This window comes from Neofelis nebulosa, chromosome 7, assembly GCF_028018385.1.
Source record: "Neofelis nebulosa isolate mNeoNeb1 chromosome 7, mNeoNeb1.pri, whole genome shotgun sequence".
Classification (NCBI taxonomy): domain Eukaryota; kingdom Metazoa; phylum Chordata; class Mammalia; order Carnivora; family Felidae; genus Neofelis; species Neofelis nebulosa.
In genome coordinates, this window is record NC_080788.1 from 136284433 (window position 1) to 136307653 (window position 23221).

Sequence of the window (23221 nt, forward strand, 5' to 3'; positions counted from 1 at the left end):
TGATGAAATACAGTGAACAGGCGAGATTCAGCTGCTGGACTTTTGGTTTCTGACCTGGGATCCGAGGATCTGCACAGTCTCTCTAAATACTACCTTGTAACCTCTTTTTTTTTTCCCCCATTAAAAAAAGAAAAAGGGAAGACGAGTTGTGAATGGTAGTTACTGGAAAGGATGATAATTTTTATTTTCTGGTTTGAGAGCACTGACAGATTTAGGTTTTAGGATTTATGGTTTGCCCCATGTCCCTGATGCGGACAGGCCCGCAGTAACCCCTGAAGTGGCAGTAAGAACAACAATTAACCACCGTCTGTATCTGGGCGTGTGCTCCCCGACCACAGTGCTGTTTTCCCTGTTAACTGACAGCAGAACTTTGCAAGGTTGCTCAGGTCACCAAGAAGCACATCCAAAGGCATTGTTCTTGCTTTGGTCCAATTCCATTTTCGTTTGATGACTTACATTTGACTGGGTTTCCTTCACCCTATTTCATATAAACCCTATAATTGGTATTGAGGCAAAGACTTTCCCTAAAACTACGTATCATTTCAGTTTATTAGCTATAAATTAAAAACAAAACAAAACTCAGATGTTCACAGGGTTCAGGTAGTAACCAATCTTTTAAAAGGAGAGAATCTTAAGTAAAATAGTTTAAGCCAAAGCTCTGTATGTAGATATTGCAGACAAAACAGACAAAGTACACGTTAAATATGCAATTTTAATATGGTACCAACTACTTTACTTTTCAAAGTAGGCTTCTCTTCTCTTCCGTAGCTCTTCTGAAGTAAGATGTGTACCTGATGTCTGTGGAATATCTTGGGACACATTTCTGGAACTACCTGAAAAGAAAACAGAACAAGAAAAGCAACCATTTTATTTACCAATTCAAGCGATGCTGTGTTTATGCTTTTTGAGCAAGCTTTCAAAAAAGTTTTTTTCTTAAAAATATTGTGCTATGTTGTAACTAGAAGCAAGTCTCATGGACAAATCTGAATAAGGCAGTTCAAATATAACCTGTGTCCACACCCATCTGTGACATAGTGGACGTAAGGATGTGAGTCCAACAGCCAACCCATTAGGGAGAGCCATCAACACCACACTTGTGTTGCCCTCTTTAACTTACTAGAAATGCCCCAGCACTTTCAACGAGAAGCAACGAGAAGTGGGTGACTGTAAACCCATTCTCTATATTCCGATCTCCTACGATATTTGCATGCTGTAACAGCTCAAGTGTGTGTCCAAGAGATCCTGCCAAGATTGTGAAATAAGGTGGGAAGAAAAGCAAACGACACAAAAATATCTAAAATTATAAAGAGCTGTTGTCTGTCCATTACTGGGCTAATCCAGCAGGACTCTACTAATCAAAAATGGGACCGCACAGATGAAGCACTCCGAGCTGTGCCAGGAGGTGTGAGAAGTTCAGGACAACACACAGGATAAAAAGGATAATCTTCACAGTAATGGAACCTCAATTTTATTTAGGTATTTAAGAAATCCCATTGAATCATCTCATTAAGAAAATAGAAGGCTTGGGGCGCCTGGGTGGCTCAGTCGGTTAAGTGTCTGACTTTGGCTCAGGTCATGATCTCACAGTTCGTGGGTTCAAGCCCCGCACTGGGCTCTGTGCTGACAGCTCAGAGCCCGGAACCTATTTCAGATTCTGTGTCTCCCTCTCTCTGTTCCTCCCCTGCGCTCACTCTGTCTCTCTCTCACTCTCTCAAAAATTAAATAAAGGTTAAAAAAAAAAGAAAGAAAAGAGAAGGCAAATTTCCACATTAATTAGATGAAAACAAAACTGCCAAAAAACCACACATACTTTTCAGTAAGCTCTTTGAGCTACCTGCCAGACAACTCCCGCTGCCTGGATTCCCGAGGGGAGACATCTTCACTCTCCTCTGCTAGTGAGTTTATGTCACTATCACGGTGGGTCCATGAAGTGGGCTTATGCTGTAAGGTACATGGCCACTAAGTGTTACACTTTTGAAATATTTTCTGCCCAGGCCTTTTGTATCCAACAGCATACATTTACAAAATAGCAAGTCTGGGTAAGAGCCCCCCCCAGCCCCCCCCAGCCCCCCCCAGCTCCCCCCAAACCCCCCCCCCACTTTTGCCCACAAAGATTAACCTCAGGTTATTATTGTACTGTTACTACAGTTTTTTGACCAAACGGAAAAACCAGACTAAAAATATATCCAATCCTAATATAACTTAGGTTGTTAAAAGGTATTTACATTACAAGAAAACTAAACAAACAGCTGATTGTCGTATGTCCATAGTCACTGCTTCTAGAGTAATTGTCAAAGAACTTCTACCAACAGTACACTGACTTCCAGGGGAACTAAAGATGATCTGACTCAATCCTTCAACAACAAATGAAGGTGCGGCCTAATGTCTGTACCTTGCATACTGAGCTGAATAGCCCTGCGGAGATCTGCTTCTTCATCTTCCATGTCGATTTCCTGGCGACTCAGTGCCAGAGCCCTCTGCAAATCTTCCTCATCTTCGTCTAACATGCCTGACCCATCATTTGCTTCTAAGACTCGTTCCAGATCTGTTTTCTGAACTCTAAAGAACAATAACACTGATGGTAACTGCAGACCAGTCTTCTATTTTAGATAAAACAGAAATATTTATAAACCAAAACATTTCTTAAATAATTTTTTTAAAAAGATTTTATTTTTAAGTAACCTCTATATCCAACGTGGGGCTTGAACTTACAACCCCAAAATCAAGAATCGCATGCTGCACCAACTGAGCCAAAGGGGTCCCCAAAGATTTTATAGAAGTCAAAAATTACACATTTTCTGGCAGATAATCTAACAACCTAATGACTGTGCTGTGCTGTGCATCTAAGTAAATAAAGTAATTCAAATAGTCAATTCAAGTTTGGACCAATAGACTTCACTAAAAATATAAAAGGTCTAAAAAAATCACCAACAATAAAAGGACCACACATTCAGTGTAAGCAGGAAAACGTTATTCTTGGGGCACTTGGCTGGCTCAGTCAGTAGAGCATGATCTTGATTTTGGGGTTGTGAGTTCGAGCCCCATGCTGGGTATGGAGATTGCTTAAAAAAATAAAGTCTTGAAGAAAAGGAAGGAAGGAAGGAAGGAAGGAAGGGAGGACATGTAATTCTTATAATGAAATATGAATTACTATCATATACTCCCTACTGCAGGGTTCATCTCACCTCTGTTCTTTCAGCTGTGCTAACTCTTCTCCAATGAGTTTTGGTCTGTGCATCTGTTGGACCCTGATCATCTGTAGAAGTTGGTCAGCTTCACAATCTGGCAGATCACCCTTCACAACAAATATAGAATAACCTAAAAAGAAAAAAAAAGGCAAAAATAAACGAAAACAGCCAGTAAGAGATTAAAAATAGATTTAAAATGATAGCAGATAGAAAGGCAGCACAGTCTAGTGGGAAGAACACAAGTTCAAGAGTGAGGAAGACCTGGGTTCAAATCCCGACTCTCGCTGATCTCAGACAAACTACTGAAAGCCTCTGGGCCACTTCCTTCGTCTGTAAGATGGGAACAGCCATCTCACAGAGTGACTGTGAGAAATAAATGGCATAATGTCCACAAAGGGCCCCTACCAAAACAGTGTGTGACCACATAGTCTGCTCACTAAATGGTATTGGAGAGGCGGGTGAAGGAGTGGGGAAGAGCAAGGAATTCGGAATCAGATTGTCAGGGTTTTGGTCCTAGCTCTTCCAATTCCAAGACCAAGCATGGTCTCTGGTAAATTACTTTACCCAGCTATGTCTTGGTGTATACAACCATTAAACTGATGATAACGGTACCTTCCTCAGAGGGCTGTGGTGAGGACACGCTCAGATGTGTGTAATAATGTGAAATACGGGTAAAACGAACAATCTATAGAAATAGCTACCCCCCCCGACACATTCTCTCTCCCTCTCTCTCTCTCTCTCTCTCTCTCTCTCTCACACACACACACACACACACACACCCCTCCTTGCTGAATATAGGAGCTGGAAAACCAATGCTCAAAATCTAGCCAAAGTATTGATGATGTGGTTCATATTTTCAAAGAATTATACTGATTCAGTGAATTTTTTATAAATGTCATCCTAGAAAGCCAGAGTTTTCCCAGCTAAATCTTCTACACAAAAAATGAACATGGGTAGACTATACCTAAGTCATTGTGACCAATTTAAGCTTTTCTACCATAAATTTTTCTTAAGCTTTGGTACTTATTACTGGATATCTTTTGTGAGTATTAAAAGATAATGAAACAAAGAACTGAAGAACTATTAATGGAAAAAATACAAAACAGCACATTAATATTTATTTTTTCAACAAGACATAATACGATTAATATACTTTATTTAAACAAGAACAAATGTGCTCAGAGTTCAGATGGTCTAGAACGTTGTATGCCAGTAAAATTGTTTCTAGACCCTAAAGTAAATGTGTCAGCACCATGGCAGTCCGTGAGGAGCACAAGAAGAACAGACACTCAGCCTTGGTTAGGTGGCACAGTAAATACCTCTGGTTTTATTTAAGACATATGCCGGTGAAGACACCAAAGGGTGGTAAGAGGGTGTGCTGTAATATGCGTTACACTTTTTAAAAAGCACTCTGGGCTGCTTTATCAATATAACGTATAAGAACCAGAGTGCAAGAAGACAGAACCTTACCAAAACAGAAAACCTGAGGGACAACATATATAGGGAAAAGAGACATAAATTTTTTCCAGACATGTTCAGTTTGAAATGCTTCCCAAGTGGAGACATCAAAGCTAGGAGTCTGGCTGTTCAGGGTAGATGTGTAGGCAGAGGATAAAAGTTTAGGAATTATGGGCATATAGATTTTATTTGGAGATGATATTAAAATTTTTTTTTTAATGTTTATTTATTTTTGAGACAGAGAGAGACAGAGCATGAACGGGGGAGGATCAGAGAGAGAGGGAGACACAGAATCTGAAGCAGGCTCCGGGCTCCGAGCTGTCAGCATAGAGCCTGACATGGGGCTCGAACCCACGGACCGCTAGATCATGACCTGAGCCGAAGTCGGACGCTCAACTGACAGAGCCACCCAGGCGCCCCTAGAGATGATATTTAAAATAACAGGATAGCAAAATAAAAATAATAATGGGACAGCCCATAATCAAGAAATTGTCCAAGGATTGTCTCTAGGTCACTTCCAACCATAAGAAATTGGCAAGAGTAAGATCCACAAAAGGAAATCTGAAAGAAGAAGCCAATGAGATAGGAGGAAAACCAGAGCATAGTGGTCTGGAAGCCAAGTGTGGATAGTGTTTCGAAAAGGAAGGATATACTTAGGAACAGAAGTTTAGGCATGAAAGAAAAAACATACTAGAATATGATATCAAAGAAGTAAAACTACTATAACCCTGAATGTGAATTGGAAAGAACAACATGACAGACAACCAACCCAGCAGCAATAAGCACGCCAGTACCCAGACTGAGCTTTACACATCATTATTAAAAGTTAAGGCAAGCAACATACAAGGTAAGCCTGAAACATCTTGTCTTATGAGAGAAAAAGCCTTCAAAAAGCTACAGTGGTCATTTCAGAAACTGAGGAGTCAATTTCAAAAGGTACCCCCTCATGCAAGTGGCACAATTTGAGTATCGATATGAATAATCACAATGGACTGAAACACACGAGCTACGTTTTGATGGATTAGTTTACCATCACAAATCAAAACCTCCAAACTAACAGGTTATCTCTGAATGTTTTTTAACTTTTTTTTGAGAGAGCGCGAGCGCACGTGCATGGGCGAGGGGTAAAGAGATGGGGACAGAGGATCCAAAGCGGGCTCTGTGCAGACAGCAGTGAGCCTGATGTGGGGCTCGGACCCACTGACTGCAACCCACCAACTGCGAGACCATGACCTGAACGGAAGTCGGACACTCAACTGACTGGGCCACGCACGCGCCTCCCCCTTTTTTATTTTGCTAACTGGTTATCTTTGGAGGAAGCGCACTATGAAACCAACTCATCTTAAAAACCTATAAAATGGAAGAATATTTATTCTGCTTTTCCTATATGAACTATACTGCAGGAGAATCAAATAACTGATGAAAGTTTATTTGTATAAAAGTATGCAGCGAATATGTGAAGACATCATGGGAATCTAACACCACCATTTTTTTTTTTTTTAATTTTTTTTTTCAACGTTTTTTATTTATTTTTGGGACAGAGAGAGACAGAGCATGAACGGGGAAGGGGCAGAGAGAGAGGGAGACACACAGAATTGGAAACAGGCTCCAGGCTCCGAGCCATCAGCCCAGAGCCTGACGCGGGGCTCGAACTCACAGACCGCGAGATCGTGACCTGGCTGAAGTCGGACGCTTAACCGACTGCGCCACCCAGGCGCCCCAACTAACACCACCATTTTGCAACCCTGAATGAAATCATCGATCCAGGCACTGATCATCAGTGGTTGCTCAAAACACAAAAAGAGAGCCAACCAGATGTCAAGTGTCACCCCATCTGTGAAGTTTTCCATGGTCTCCCCACCCTGCCCCCAAATCAACCTGAATCTGATTAAGCCTCAGTTCTAAAGACCAGATTGTTGGGTATTCAGGGCTCAGAGCAAAATAAAGATGTAATCAGCAAAATTCAGAGTGTGGGGAAGAACAAATGACCCAGTTTCTTTTTTTTTTTTCTTTTATAAGTTTATTAATTTTGAGAGAGAGAGAGGGAGAGAGAAGATCCCAGACAGGCTTCATATCATCAGTGCAGAGCCCAACGCAGGGCTCGAACCCACTAACCATGATATCATGACCTGAGCCAAAACAAGGGTTGGACGCTCAACTGACCAAGCCACTCAGGCACCCCAACCCATTTTCTTCAAAATAAATAAATGAATAAATAAATAAATAAATAAATAAAATCAAGGGGGAAAAAGATGTAAGGAAACCTACAGTTAGACTTGGAAAACATATCAAGCAATGAATGCAATTAGTGAAACTCATTTCAACCTAGTTAAACAGTAAAAATCCTAAGACACAACCCAGGAGACTGGAGATTTGAACAGACTGGGTATTTGATGTTATTAAAGCACTGTGGCTCAATTTTTTGGGTGCTTATAGTACTGTGGACATACATATATTGATATACATACACACACACACACATATATACACACACACATATATATTTAAGAGTGTTTGCTTTAAAAAATTTTAATTTTAAAAAATTTGCAGAGAAAATAAGATGCTCAAAATTAGCAGGGGAAGGAAATGTGTATAATAAGATTGACCATGAGATAACTGTTCAAGCTGGGTAAAGGGGACATGAGAATTCATCACGTTATTTTCTCTACTTTTTATTTGTTTGAAATTTTCAATGAAAAAGTTTTATTCTATTCTACATGAGGGTATACTCCACTCCACTCTCAAGATGAGGTCAAATAAAAAGAAGACTGAGAACCGAATACAAATGTGGAGGTCACTGATGAATTGAGAAGGCAACTTTTAGGTGAAATGTTGGCTATGACAATGTAACTGGAATGAGTTCAAGAACAGGAGACAACACACTAGAGGGGACTCTAAGGAGAAAATAAAAATGGGAGGCAGCTGGCCTTTCCTGGAGTAAAGAGAAGCTTTTTCTTATTTCTCTGCTGATAGGAGTAATACAGAAAGAGGGGGGACAGTGACCATGCAGGCAAGTAGAAAAGACAAAAGCAAGAGCAAAGATCCTGAATAGGTGAGAGGAACTGGGATATAGCCCCAAAGTGGACAGGCTGGTCTTGGTCAGGAGCAGGGGACAATTCATCTATTTTAATAGGCTCAATGCACAGGCTGGGATACAGGCACGTTGATAGACTGGCATAAAGATGGAGTTCTCTTTTTGTTGCTTATTTAAAAAAAATTTTTTTTAATGTTTATTTATTTTTGCGAGAGACAGAGACAGAATGCGAGTGGGTTGGGGCAGAGAGAGGGGAAGGCACAGAATCCAAAGCAGGCTCCAGGCTCCGAGCTGTCAGCACAGAGCCCGACGCGTGGCTTGAACTCACAGACCTTGAGATCATGACCTGAGCTGAAGTTGGATGCTCAACCAACTGAGCCACACAGGTGCCCCTCTTTTCATTGTTTCTGTTTTGTCAGAATACAAAGGAAGGTCATAGCTAGGGGTCAGGAAGAGGTGAGTGGTTAGAGATTTGAAGAGAGGAACTGGAAAATAACCATCTTGGAGAGTGGCAAGTGACCTTACTATGAAAACACAGTAGCAAGGTCAAGTAGCCCTAAAGGATCATTTGAAATTTGTCATCATAAATTTAAAGCAAAATCAGTCACCCCATTTTATGTAGCTATGTTCAACTGCTCTGATGCAGGAATGGACAAGCCCAAGATCTAGTTTTAACCAGGGCTGGCATTTCATCATGAAAGTATAATAGAGGGAAGGAAAGAGGAGTGGAGAAACGCATCAGATTGATTATAATGATGGGTTACAGAAATAAGCAGGGTCAGACAGGAAGTAAGGATATAAGGGGAATGTTTGGGTAGGGTTTAAAGACTTGTTGGATGCAGAAAACAGAGAAGATATGGTATAAAGATAGGCAATTGTCAAAGACTAAAATGCTTGTAATTGGGATTTGAAGGTGATACTGTTGTTGGTAATGGCAAAGGCAAGATGAAAAAACTGGCCTTTGAAAATAAAACGGTATGGAACCGGATGGATTTCTGATGCAGAAATCACTAACAATGATGAAGAGTTCAAGTTGAGAGAAAACAGTGAATCAGACCCTAAAATATTCCATGGAAAAAGAGGATCACAGGTGAATGGAAAAGAGCAGGAGGTAGAGTTTACTCTTGTGCCAGGTGTTTTAGAGAAGCTGGAGTCTTTAGGTAAGAACAGTGGCCTGAAGAAGCAAGAAGCAAGAAGAATACCCCCACCCACCATGCCTGGCCATGGAGTCCGTGGGGTCTGGAAGGAACAAGAGCCATTACTTTGTGGGGTTGCTAAGGCAGGAGCAACCTCAGGGGAGGGCCAAGTGTCAGTGAAAACTCTAACTGGATGGATAGTATCATCCAAATCACAGATTAAAATTCACCAAGAAAAACATAAAGATGATTGCACTGCCCCTGCCATAAAAACAGTATTATTATACTTACATCTAATAGAGCTGGTTTTATTAAGCTACTTTGAAAGACAATATTATAAAAATTTCAGTCTTTATTTACCTTCCTGTTGTAATTGAGCCAAGAAAAGTGCAAGGTATGTGTCTGATATCAATTCTGGACCCGTCAAGAGAGAATTCAAGTTGAACCACTGGAAAAAAATTTTAAGTATTTAAGTTAATGTACATTATAAGTAATAGGGAAGTTCCATATGTTAAGAATAAATACAACCCATCTAAACTTACTAAGGCTATCTAAACACTGAAAACATGTCAAACCAAGATTTTTAAAAAGTAATTTAATAATATGATTTTTAAAAACTGAAATAAATGTTGCAGATTTACCAGTATTAAATGTTTTAAAAATAAAATTTTGCAGGGTGCCTGGGTGGCCCAGTCAGTTAAGCATCCGACTTCGGCTCAGGTCCTAATCTCATGGTTCGTGGGTTTGAGCCCTGCTTTGGGCTCTGCGCTGACAGCTTAGAGCCTGGAGCCTGCTTCGGATACTGTGTGTCTCTCTTTCAAAAAATAAATAAACATAAAAAAATTTTTTTTTAATTAAAAATAAAATTTTGCTTGGGGTGCCTGAGTGGCTCAGTTGGTTGGGTGGCTGACTTCAGCTCAGGTCCTGATCTCACGGTTTGTGAGTTCGAGTCCCGCGTCGGGCTCTGTGCTGATAGCTCAGAGCCTAGAGCCTGCTTCAGATTCTGTGTCTCCCTCTCCCTCTACCCCTCCCCTGCTCATGCTCTGTTTCTCTGTCTCATAAATAAAACATTCATAAACTTTGTATCTCCCACCCCAAAAAAGAGTACAGAAATTGATACTACTTTAAAGTATCTTTATTGATAGGTATAATCAAATCTTTTTTCAAAGTATCAGCCCAACAAAACCCTAATCACATTATACTGAAGAAAAATGAAACCAACACAAAGTCTTCCCACTGCTGGTAATTTTGGCCAAAAGATTCCAATTGTGAGAAAAGTAGACATTCCAGGAAGGGAATTCAAAACCGCCAAATGATTTTACAAGGATCACTGAGCCACTGTCACATGTAATTAAAATCACTTAGTCACTATTTTATAGGATTCCTAATGTAACCCATAAGATACAAAAGTTTCCAAAGTTACTGTCAGCATCATGACCAACTACTTTTCCTGGATTTTGACAGAGATTATAATACTTTTCCAGTCACCCATTTCTCCAAAGAAGACATCCCAGATGGCCAATAGACACATGAAAAGATGCTCACCATCACTCACCATCAGGGAAATGCAAATCAAAACCACCATGAGGTATCACCTCGCACCTGTCAGAATGGCTGACATCAAAAACACAAGACTCAGGTGTTGACAAGGATGTGGAGAAAGAGAAACCTTCCTGCACCGTGGGTGGGAATGCAAACAGTATGGAGTATGGAAACAGTATGGGGTTTCCTCAAAAAAATTAAAAATAAAACTACATTTCGATCCAGTAACTCCACTACTTGGGTATTTTCCCAAAGAATAAAAGCACTAATTCGAAAAGACATATGCACCTCTACGTTTACTGCAGCATTATTTACAACAGCCAAATTATGGAAGCAGCTCAAGTGTCCACCAATAGATGAACGGATAAAGAAGATAGGAGATACACACACACGCTCTCACTCTCTCTCTTTCTCAACGGAATATTATTCAACCATAAAAAAGAATTAAAATTTTGCCATTTGCAACAACACGGATGGATCTAGAGAGTATAAGGCTAAGTGAAGTAACTCAGAGAAAGACAGATACCATAGGATTTCACTCATATGTGGAATTTAAGGAACAAAGGGAAAAGAGACAAACCAAAAAACAGACTCTTTTTAAAAAAAATTTTTTTTTAATGTTTATTTATTTTTGAGGGAGAGAGAGACAGAGTGTGAGCAGGCAAGGGATAGAGAGAGAGACAGACACAGAATCCAAAGCAGGCACCAGGCTCTGAGCTGTCAGCGTAGAGCCTGACATGGAGCTCGAACTCACGAACTGTGAGCTCAGGACCTGAACCGAAGTTGGATGCTTAACCGACTGAGCCACCCAGGCGCCCCAAAAAACAGACTCTTAACGACGGAAGACAAACCGGTGGTTATCAGAGGAAGGTGGGTAGAGGACAGGTTATATGGGTGAAGGGGACCAAGAGTGCACTCTCACTGTAATGAGCACTGAGTCATGTACAGAGCTGCTGAATCACTTACATGTACATCTGAAACTAATATAGCATTGTATGTTAACTATACTGGAATTTTAAAAAATATATATAGGAAAAAAAACGTTTCCAGGCATCTTTTTTCATAATACAAGGACCTCTAACAAAACAGTGTACAGTGAAAAACATAACTGTAAACAAAAATATAAATTAGAGCCAAATATAATAAGTTAAAATTGGACATTTCTTGTATTTATAAAAGATTATGTAATTTAAAATGTGAAAATTCAATTTCAAACTAAAATTTGTAAAATCTCTCAGAATAACGATGCAAGTTTACATGCAAATCACCAAAGGAACTTCTGGAACCTAAGTCTTCAGATCTTAAAAAAAAAAATCCAATGATTATACAGGAAAGGTAAAGAATACTTGATCATAATTTTTTAAAGATATAAATAAAAGCTGAAGGTTAAATAATCTCGGCAGTGTCCTCTCTGCTTTCTCCTTGGAGCTGACCCCCACTCAGGTCAGCCTCTACTGCAACGCACCTCCTTACTTGCTCTTTGTACAACTCAGGAGGGACCTTTAGAAATAATCGGGTCACAGGACTTAAAAGGACTTAAAACATAATAGCAGGGTTTCTATTTTTGAATTATCTTTTATTGATTTAATCAGTGCACTCATTCTTGATTTCATTTTCCTTTTTGCTTCGTATTATTTTATTTTCCAAAAGTTTCGTGGAGCTATAACTGACATGCGAGAAACTGCACATATTTAAAAATGTTCAATTTGAAGCTTTAACATATGTGTACACCCAAGAAACCATCACCACCACCGAGAGTTTCCAGGGCCCTTGTGGTCCTCCTCTCTCACTGCTCCTCACCTTCCTCATCCCCAGGCAACAGCTGGTTAATCTGCTGTCATTACAGATTAGTCTGCAATTTCTAGACTTGTATACAAATGGAAACTTACAGTACATAGTATTTTGTATCTGGCTTCTTTCACTCAGCATAATTATTTTTAGGTTCACCCACGTTGCTGAACGTATCAATAAGTTCATTTCTTTTTATATTGGACCATTTCTAATATTCCTCTTTCCAAGATTCAAAACATTTTTTTTTTAAGTTTATTTATTTTGAGAGAGACACAGACGGTGCGAATGGGGGAGGGGCAGAGAGAGAGGGAGAGGGAGAGAGCGAGAATCCCAAGCAGGCTCCGCACTGTCAGTACAGAGCCTGACGAGGGGCTCCAACTCACAAAACCGAGAGATCATGACCTGAGCTGAAACCAAGAGTAGGCCCTTTAACCGACTGAGCCTCCCAGGCGCCCCAAGATTCAAAATTCTAATAAAAAGGGCTTTTTTCTTAAGTTTATTTATTTTTGAGAGACAGAAAGAGTGTATGGGGAGGAGGCGCAGAGAGAGAGAATCCCAAACAGATTCCACACTGTCAGTGGAGAGCCCGATGTGGGGTTCAGACCCACACAAGCGAGACCATGACCTGAGCCAAAATAGAGAGTCAGATGTTTAACCAACTGAGCCACCCAGCCGCCCCTAAAAAGGACTTTACATAATTGTTTCAAAATAGTGTCATGTATCCAAAGATCTTTGGTAATTATCTTAAAAAATAACACCTTAGGTACGTTTCTTGATCTTAAGAAAGGCTTGTTCAAGACACATTCCGTGTTCTTTTAAAAAAATAGAGTTTTATGTAGACGTACGTATTATATCCGCATAGATTTTATGAAGCCTTATGTATTACATGACATTTTGGAATGTGGATAATCTTGATATGCTAAAGCAAACATGACTGAAAACTTTTTATTCATGCTGGATGCTATTTCAGGCTTCATGACACTACTGTATGCCGAGAACAAATCTATAAAGTCATGGTTAACTGGAAGAACATTTTTATCCCATAAAAACTCACTAAAAGTGACCCCTTCTGTACTGTATTAAATAGAAAGCTTTTCTTATGTAAATTGTACAGTTGACCCTTGAACAACGTGGGGGGTTAAGGGTGCTGACCCCTGGCACAGCTGAAAATCCACGTATAGCTTGACTCTTCAAAAAAGTCAGTACTAATAGCCTACCGTTGATTGGAAGCTTTACTGCTAATGTAAAACAGTTAACACACATTTCGCATATGTACTGTATACTTTTTTTTTTAAGTAGGCTCCATGCCCAAAGTGGGGCTTGAACTCACAACCCTGAAATTAAGAGTTGCATGTTCTACAGGGGCGCCTGGGTGGCACAGTCGGTTAAGCGTCCGACTTCAGCCAGGTCACGATCTCGCGGTCCATGAGTTCGAGCCCCGCGTCGGGCTCTGTGCTGACAGCTCGGAGCCTGGAGCCTGTTTCCGATTCTGTGTCTCCCTCTCTCTCTGCCCCTCCCCCGTTCATGCTCTGTCTCTCTCTGTCCCAAAAATAAAAAAAATAAAAAAAATAAAACGTTGAAAAAAAAAAAAAAAAAAAAAAAGAGTTGCATGTTCTATCGACCAATCAGGCACCTATGATATACTTACTTTCACAATAAAGCTAGAGGAAAGAAAATGTTACTAAGAAAACCATAAAAACAAAAGGAAGATCAGAAGGAAAATATATTTATAGTACTGTACTGTAAAAAACAATCCACATGTAAGTGGACCCATGTAGTTCAAACCCATGTCGTTCAAGCATCAACTGTGCATGGTTGTTACAAATAAACCTATAAGGGAAACTGATACTGTCTTTGAAAATAGAAAATTTCCATTAAGATTAAAACCGTACCATACACACACGTTACTGGTAAATTTCTTCATCCGTGAGGTATCGATCCTTTACATTTTAGTTGCAAATGGAGGGCAAAATGAGAAAAAAGACAAAAGGAGAAACATTACCTGTTTTCCTAATTTTCGAACTGTAAACCAGTGTTCTTTGTAATTGCATATGAATGATCTTTCATTTCTAGAAAAAGAAAAAAATGCATACACAATATTAAGTTGAAATAACAGAGTTCACATTCATTGAGTTTATCTACTAGCAAGTATTATATAAAACATGATAGTTTAGGATTGTGCTTACAGTGAAGCATCACAGATTTTGAGAAATTACAAAATAGCATGAAAACCAAAACCAAAACCAAAACCCAAACAGTAGAAATCTCTCTGCAGGTTAGTGATGCCACATGCAAGAATGATGGCACCACACACCCTTTAAGGATCAGTTCTGTGCTGTCAGACACCGAAGGGAGGAGGGGAGTTAATGGGCAGATGTTCACGGACATCCCCAAAAGGTGTCACAGCGAACTCTGAGGGAATGAAACAGGGAACATCAAGCAAGACAAAAGCATTCAAAATACGCTTTGCTTCTTTAAGAAATTAGAACTTTAAAAATCAAGTTTAGAAAAAGCAATGTGGAAGAGCAAAATAAAATCTTACATGGGATCGATCCTGAGCCTCTGATACTCTGGACTGTTGAAGAGAATTAGTTCTAAACCCCAAACCTTCAAGGCATTGCTTATAACCTGTTTAAAAAAAAAAAAAAAAAAAAAAAAGCAACTTTTCATGAGCTAAACCATTCAATTCCAAATTAAGTAGTGCAGCCATGTTAGTTGCATAAACAACTGTACTTTTCCCTAGAAGGCTATGCTTTTTAAAAAGTATGTGTATAAATACATCACTGAATCCATAAAAGAAAAAAGTACCTATGAAAGAGTCCTTTTTACACTAGGTTTCTGGAACATTCCAGAGAACCACATAATTCCGAGATAAAACTGTCTCAAAAATCCAGATGTATATTCTACTCAGTATTCTTCTTTTTCTTTTTCAATGTTTATTTATTTTTGACAGAGAGAGAGAGACAAAGCATGAGCGGGGGAGGAGCAGAGAGAGAGAGAGAGGGAGACACAGAATCCGAAGCAGGCTCCAGGCTCTGAGCTGTCAACACAGAGCCCGACGTGGGGCTCGAACCCACGAGCTGTGAGATCATGACCTGAGCCGAAGTCGGACGCCTAAGTGACTGAGCCACCCAGGCGCCCCTAAGTATTATTCTTAAAAGTAGTCCACTATATACACACAATAATCTGGCTGCTCCGGGTCCTGCTTTAGAAAAGTTATATTCAACTCACTACCTGGTATGTCAGTAGTGATAAAAATTTTGTCTATTAAAAATGGATTCTTCCTGGGAATTTAAACTGAAGCTTTCAGACTCTGAACTACCATCATGGGTTTGTAATTCGTAGGAAAAAAATAAATAAATAAGCCTGATTACTTCCAACTGTCTGGGGGAAAAAAAGGACATTTCTGAAAATTCACTCTCCGCCCTCCGAGGCAGCCAACAGAGCAGCAAGTGAACCAGGTGCCAGCTAGCACAGATAAACAGTGAACACAACGCAAGGGGCAGACGTGAATAGGCACCAAGACCAGTGTCCCAGTGTCGCACAAACAGGCAACAGCAAGCGCAGGGCCCGCTCGAGCCTCCTCTAGCGCTGTGGCAGCTCTCACCAGGTACCGCCCATGTGGAGCAGTGCTGGACGGAGAGGCTACTGAATGAGGGGTCCAGGAGGACAATACAGGGGAACGGAACAGGCTCCTCGAGAGAGCTTCTGGAAGAACTCTGGATATACCTCCCGGCTGTTAGAATGAAAGATCCATGGATAAGGCAAAAGAATCTATCAAGTACATACACATTCACCCACAGAATTCAAGGGGAGCCGAAAGTTTAAAAAAAGAAAGAAAGCAAAAGCCACAGACCATTAATAAAGGAATCCAGTCCTGGTACGTGGATTTCAATGGAAGGTAGTGAGGTGCTGCATTTTCTCACATTTACCCAAGATGTAGCAAGTTTGAAATACTCTTATGGGAACTACGGTTAACGGCATCCAAATGTAAATTACATAGTCTTCTTTCAAAACGCCCTACTCTAAAATGAAGGTTCTACAATCTTAATTTTCATGTTTATCTCTATAAAAATCTAGTGCTCTAGAGTATGATCTTACACTTTTTTCCCCCAGTTTTTTCCTTGTGTTTTATGGCTTTATTTTTATTTTTTAATAATCTTACACTCTTAGACACAATCTACTAGAAGGACCGCTGAAGGTCACATCATTACAGTGACCGTGAAAGGCTGTGAGAAGAGATGCGTATCGACCACATCCTCAGCGCTATGAGTGCCCGGACATCAACAGCCCTTAGTACATGCTTCTAACCACTTACCTGAATAGAGAAAAAACCACTGTCGTCCATATTTCCCGAGGGCTGCTGTTTATTTCGGATGGGTCGTTGAGGCGGGGGTGGAGGGTGGGGAGAGAAGGATAGAAACCGTCATTGGTGTGCATATTTAAAATAACATCTTGCGCGGTCCCGTTTACGAGGTCAAGAGCATAGTTATAATCGACAAGTCAGATCCCCATAGGAAGAAGGCTTCATCCTTTTCTAAAGGGTACCCACAATTTTTCAGAACCTGATTCGGTGAGTTGAAAGTCAGTACCTGTAAAAAAGTGCGATAGTCCTCACTGGTGACTCCTCCTTCTGCCATTCTCATTCTCTCCTCTTCGTCCAGCTGATGGGCAATGGAAGACAGCTCCACAGGGCTGAAATATTCTCCTTGCAATAGGTTATTCAAGCAATGCTGAGCACAAAGTGAGCCTTCTTGCTAATAGTTTCAAAAGAAAAAATTCAAATGTGATTTGCTGAACAGATTTGTACGGTATCTTCCTCTCAAGCGGAATTTAATCGCTAACGCAGCCAAACCGAGCCTTTTTGGCTTTCAACAGCAATGATTTACGGAAGTACCTGAATTTTCATGTAGCACTTGTCTTATAATTTTACCATTAAGGAAACTACCATTATTTAGCTCTATGATCAAAAACTTGAGAATGACTTATATAAACAAACAGCATTCTCTACAAATATGCCAAATTTCACATTTCACTAGAAACTACTCTATAAAAACATTAGCACCTCTCATTTTCAGTACCTAAAATATATCTCTTTGGAGGTTCCATGGAAAATTACTAACACTGAAAGCGAAATTTTAATCCCTAGAACATGTGTGTTCTTTTAACAAGATAATCTACTCGATCAAGAGGCCTGAGTGGCTCAGTCGATTAAGCCTCTGACTTCGGCTCAGGTCATGATCTCACAGCTTGAGTCCGAGCCCCATGTCAGGCTCTGCGCTGACAGCTCAAGGCCTGGAGCCTGCTTCGGATTCTGTGTCTCCCCCTCTCCCTGCCGGTGCCCCGCTCACGCTCTGTCTCTCTCTCCTTCAAAAATAAATAACCATTAAAAAAAAATTTTTTTGAAGATAATCTATCAATCTAAATGCTTATTCAAGGAGTTTCAAATCAATGAACAAAAGTGTCTCAAGAATTGATACAGGTAGGAAAGATCCTGCTCGACGTTAATGAAGACCTGTAGCCAACCGAACCAAGGTTCTCTTCGGGGAGCTCTGCACAAAATGTCTACGCAGTATGTACAACAAGCAAAACTTCCCCAAACCACACCTGGAGCTCGTTTCTGAACAAGCCAGCAAGGAGGGCTGCATCCAAGGAGGCATCACTGGCTTCGCATCGTTGGGGGGGGGGGGGGGGTGGAGGGAGTACAACTTCCCATGGGCCCCAGGGTCTTCAGCTGCTGGGCAGCTGGCCCTCACACAGTTGGCACCCCAAATGTAAATCCGAGCTGCCTCGGGTGCCTGGGCGGCTCAGTCGGTTAAGCGTCCGACTTTGGCTCAGGTCATGATCTCACAGTTTGTGAGTTCGAGCCCCGTGTCGGGCTCTGTGCGGACAGCTCAGCACCTGGAGCCTGCTTGGGATTCTGTGTCTCCCTCTGTTTCTGCCCCTCTCCGCTCATGCTCTGTCTCTCTGTCTCTCAATAATAAATAAACATTAAAAAAAAAATTAAAAAAATGAATAAATCCCGGCTGCCTGGCCCTGAGCAGTCTGCTTATCACCCTGCTCCCCACAACAATGTCACTTTCCCATGCTTGCCCTGGAAGAAGGGAAACTCACTGGTGAAGGAGATCCCTTCCTGTGAACACAGACCCCTCTGTGGAATGATGGCAGCAGATGAGAATACTTTCTTCTCCCACTAACCCTGACCCTCTAAGTTCTCCTTTCCTCCACTAAAGTCTATGCCTTAACCCAGCCTGTCTTACCTTGTATGATTTGCTCTGTCACTCAAGAGTGACACAGAACTCTTTGGTGACTCCAAAGAGCAACACCTGGTGAGACACATATTTCTCCTGGTTCTAGGAACAAAATTCAGCTTCAGAAAATGATACAGGGTATATGTATGCAATGGAATAGGAAGGCAGCATTGAGAGAGTCTGAGCGCAAGATAGGGAGGGGGCCAAGATAAGCTTATCTTCATATTTTGGTATAGAAGTATCTTGAAGCTGAAGACAGTATCCCTGAAGTCACAGCCACATAGTGCAAGAGAAAGTGTCTCCACCTCTTTTTCCTTCTACTGTATTCCCACCTCTAGAAAGAAACATCCTCTGAACAATACAACGTGAACTGAAGGAATACACAGCCATCCTACTTATATTCTACTGAGAAACGGGCAAGACAAACAAGTATTCACAAACAGACAAAAAGATGCTCAACGTCATCAACCATCAGGGAATGATATATTAAAACTGCAGTATGTTACTACTATACGCTCTCCAAAATGGCTAAAATGTTGGAGATTAGAGACATCAAAATACCACTTGTGGACATGTAAGTTAGCACAACCACTCTGGAAAACTATTTGGAGTATCTACTAAAGCTTAACATATACGAACCCTGTGGTCTAGCAATTCCACTCTTAGGTACATAATGCCAACAACAGAAATGTAAACGTACATTCACCAAACACGTATAAAAATGTTCCTAACACTACTACTGGTAATGCCCCACCCTGAACCATCCAGATGCCCATCACAGAATGGGTAAACTGTGCTCTTTTCACAAGGGAAAACTATATGACGATGAGAATGAATCCACTACAACGACCTGCAACAACACAGACGAATCAGTGTTAAAGAAGACAGATTCAAAGAGCAGCCGCTGGATGATGCCATTTATAAAAGCTCAAAACCAGGCCAAACTCATCTATGACGTTAGAATTCAGGACAGTGATCACCCTCACAAGGGTGAAGGTGGGGTGGAGGGACAGTATCTGGAGGAAGGCCTAAGCGGAGCAAATAAATATTCTGTTACCTGATCTAAGAATTATTTACACATGTGTTCACTTTGTGAGACCTCACTGAGCTGTACTCTTATGGTGTGTGTACCCTTAACGTGTGTTTGTTACAGTTAAAAAAGTTCAAATAATAACCACAACAACTCTGCTAAGATACAGGTATTTCACATATCGAGAGCTTCCTTTTTTTACGTTTATTTATGTACTTAACTTTTTAAAAGTTTATTTATTTTGAGAGAGAGAGAGAGAGGCCATACACGCATGAGTCGGGGAGGAGCAGAGAGAGAGAGAGAGAGAGAGAGAATGAATCCCAAGTAGGCTCTGCACTGTCAGTACAGAGCCTGATGTGGGGCTCAAACTCATGAACTGTGAGATCATGACCTGAGCTGAAACTAAGAGTTGGTCCCTTAAATGACTGAGCCACCCGAGCACCCCATGTTTATTTATTTTTGAGAGAGAGAGAGAGAGAGAGAGAGAGAGAGAGAGTTCATGCAAGCAGGAGAGGGGCAGAGAGGAGACAGAGGTTCCAAAGGGGGCTCCATGCTACCAGCACAGAGAGAGTCTGATGTGGGGGCTAGAACTTACCAACCGTCAGATCATGACCTGAGCTGAAGTCAGACGCTTAACCGACTGAGCCACCCAGGAGCCCCAAGAACTTCCTACTATGGTCACCAGACACCGGATTTTCTGGGAACAGTCCTAATGCAAATTTTCTGTCTGGCTGTCAGGTTACATGCCTCAGTTTGGTGCTCTCAAACTGTGGTCGTCACATTTAATACATATATTGAAATAGTGAAGCCAACTATTTAATAAAAAATTCTCTCTCTAAAAAACTCGCTTTGGGGACTGGGTAGCTCAGTCAATTGGGCAGGTGACTCTTGGTTTTGGCTTGGGTTGTGGGATTGAGTCCCATGCTTGGAAAACTCTCTCTCCCTCTGCCTCGATTCTCCGCTCGATCTCTGTAAAATAATTTAAAAACCTAGCTTTGAAGTACAAAAAAATAAGCACTTGATATCAAACTTTGTCTAAGTAAAACTGTACTGTCACAGGAAATAGCAAGTTCTGTACTTCTAATATGATTTAATAGAAGAAAAGAACAAATTGTTCAGTCCAAATTTAAAATCACTTTTTAAACAAGGTGAATCAAATTCTACATGAACCAAAAAAAAAAAAAAAAAATTGTACAAGGGCCCCACCTAATATTATGCATTCCCAGCCCACCAATTTATCCCCACCCACCTCTTCCTCATGGAGCTTTAACCAAAGTTGGATAGAAGTTTATATGTGCTATGGTCAAAGTTCAATAGCATTGAAATGCCATGATTTTAGGCCCAGACTTCTTGTATTGGGATCAGAGGATGAACAATCTGTATGTTCAGCTTTACCGAGGTATTTTACAAAACCACAGAGGGATTTATAAAATACACTTACACAGAGGGTAAATGTAACCAAATCATTCTCTCACCGTCCTTAAAGTCTTCAGGACCAACCTGCAACGAGTTCAAATTCCCACAGACACTACTGATTACAACGGAAACCAGGCATAAACCTTCAGGTGCACTCAGGATCGGCCTAAAGTGCCACGCAATCAACCTATGAGTACTTCTTCATCTCATCTCAGTGACGCTAAGCTCTCACCCCCTACGGCGAGGTCCAGCAAACACAAGTATCTGAGTAACAACAATGGCCGGCACTTCCATAGTACATGTGCCAGGAAGCATTCCAAGTGTTTATAACTGAGGTAGACACTTCATTATCCTCACACCACAGAGGAGGAAACTGGAGCACAGAGAGATAATGAGTAACTTGCTCAGGATCGTATGGATTGTAAATAGCAGAGCCGGGATTCAAACTCGGGCAGAAGTGAAGTCTGTGCTATTATTACTTCCTCGAGCCACTCGTTTGGAATTGGGTTGTCCCTAGACCTCCACTATCCTAAAGACAGCTAGAACCCAACAATCACAAAAAGGCCAAATGAATAGCATCAAGTCAAAGCTCAGCATCTTCTGGCATTTTCATTAATTTTAAACACAATCCCCACAAGTGTGGCTACACTCTCAATTTACATTAAAAGTACCAATTTGGATGGCACTGTGCCCACACCAAGAGCAGTTAGCAATAGAAATGGTAACAGAAATGACAGAAAGCAGACATCAGAACTAAAACAAACACCAAAACACCGGGCAGTTAGTGGCCATTTAGTACAAGGGTTTGTTAGGGCTTGGCAAACTCTAGCCAATAGGCCAAATACAACCTGCTCCGGTGGCTAAGAGTGGTTTTTATGACTTGAGATGGCTGGGTAACACACCCACACACAAACAAGAACATGTGAGAGGCAGTATGTGACCTGCAAAGCCTAAAATATTTACAGAAAAATGGTTTCTTTTAGATAACTACCACCATACACATCTCAGATCAAGAAACTCTCTTAATTCACTCAAATATTTATTGAGCAACTATGTGCTAGGCACCATCTTGGGCACTGGGGATATACCACAGAACAACTGTTAAGTTTACATCCTAACTTGACAAAGGGCACTCAAGGTGGCGCCACTGTGAAAATGGGGAAACCAACATTCCCAGAGCAAGTAGTTGCAAGGCAGGCATCTCTATATACACAGCTTCCTTACGGCCAACGCTGGTTCTCTGACAAAGGTCATATGTATGCGGCAGACGGGGAAAGGAGGGTGCTGAAAAACGGCATATTAAGCTCAAACATTCCCAGAATGGACTGTGTATGAGATTCACGACGGGCCCTGTGGTTATAGGTATTTTCCATACTCTTGAAATATGCCTAAAACACTTCAAAAGCCCTCATCTGTTAAGTACATATAAGTTGATAAGGATAAATGTATTCCGTAAGTACCTTTAAGCCTACACAGATGTTGATAATCGAGAGTGACTTCTTTCAGGAAAAGCAGACTTTTATGAGGCTGGCACCCAGCTACTAAACCACCCAGGTTTAGTAGTTACCTTCACTGAAATCTATCCCAACAGTGCCAATGGCTGTCAATCAATATCTGTAAAAATAGTAACTCTCAAGAGGTGGTGTGGAAAAAGTTTAAAGTCTTCCATTTGAAACATCTGGTCCTATACCAAAGCTTTTGAAAATTAGGAATAAAAATATGTATATGGAGGGTTCTCTTCATTCAATCTCCTTAGCCAGGCAACTAAATTTCTCTTGTCCAAGATTCATCAATCACGTCAATCAAGTCAAAAGATTAGTGGTAACTATAGGAGTCCTTCCTCCCCACCCCAACATAAAAACTGGTCTACTCCAGTGCCAAAACGTTCTAAAATGTTTTCTATAAAGAAAAGCATTCCATTGAACAACTTGTTTAGATCCATCCTGTCTCTTTTGTCTTTGATGGCTTTGTGTGAATGGATAAATGATCGTTTACAAGTATTTAACAAAACCAAACCCTGCTGCTCCTACTAAACAAAAGCCTCCCCGACAATCCTTTCCAAACACGAAACTATTATGAAACAATGTATCTATCATGTGCCAAAGTTGTCCTGAGCAAGGTTTCACTCACACCCAAATAGCTTGTTTCTCCACATGCCACCAATCGTATCTTCAAGTGCGTGGTCGTTAAAGAATAAAAGCAAAACAGGCTAGGTGAACGACAACAAAATTATTCCAGTCTAGTCCTGATAACTAATAAGGAAGCTGGCCTCCTGATCCGGAAAGATGCAACTACCAAAAGAAACGAAACCTACACATCCCGTAACAAAAACTCCTGTGACGACTTCCCTGTTCAGGGGCGCTCAGGATTTCCTA

General features: G+C 40.9%; 1 protein-coding gene across 39 annotated transcripts in view; it reads right to left on the reverse strand.

Annotated features, from left to right (window-relative positions):
- ATXN3 (ataxin 3) overlaps window positions 1-23221 on the reverse strand; it is a 38793-nt gene that overhangs the window by 14887 nt on the left and 685 nt on the right. For 9 of the 39 annotated variants that reach the window (XR_009264732.1, XM_058740071.1, XM_058740063.1 and 6 more), the window contains exons 2-10: window positions 16742-16906; window positions 16468-16512; window positions 15757-15885; window positions 14692-14777; window positions 14152-14218; window positions 9177-9264; window positions 3186-3318; window positions 2393-2559; window positions 737-833 (exon numbers count right to left, since the gene is read on the reverse strand). Coding sequence is in view for 36 of the 39 variants with exons in the window: in XM_058740071.1 (XP_058596054.1) it covers window positions 737-833; window positions 2393-2559; window positions 3186-3318; window positions 9177-9264; window positions 14152-14218; window positions 14692-14777; window positions 15757-15885; window positions 16468-16512; window positions 16742-16906 (977 nt within the window). In the remaining 3 variants the exon portion in view is untranslated. The other 30 variants (XR_009264733.1, XM_058740070.1, XM_058740067.1 and 27 more) reach the window with 20 other exon arrangements.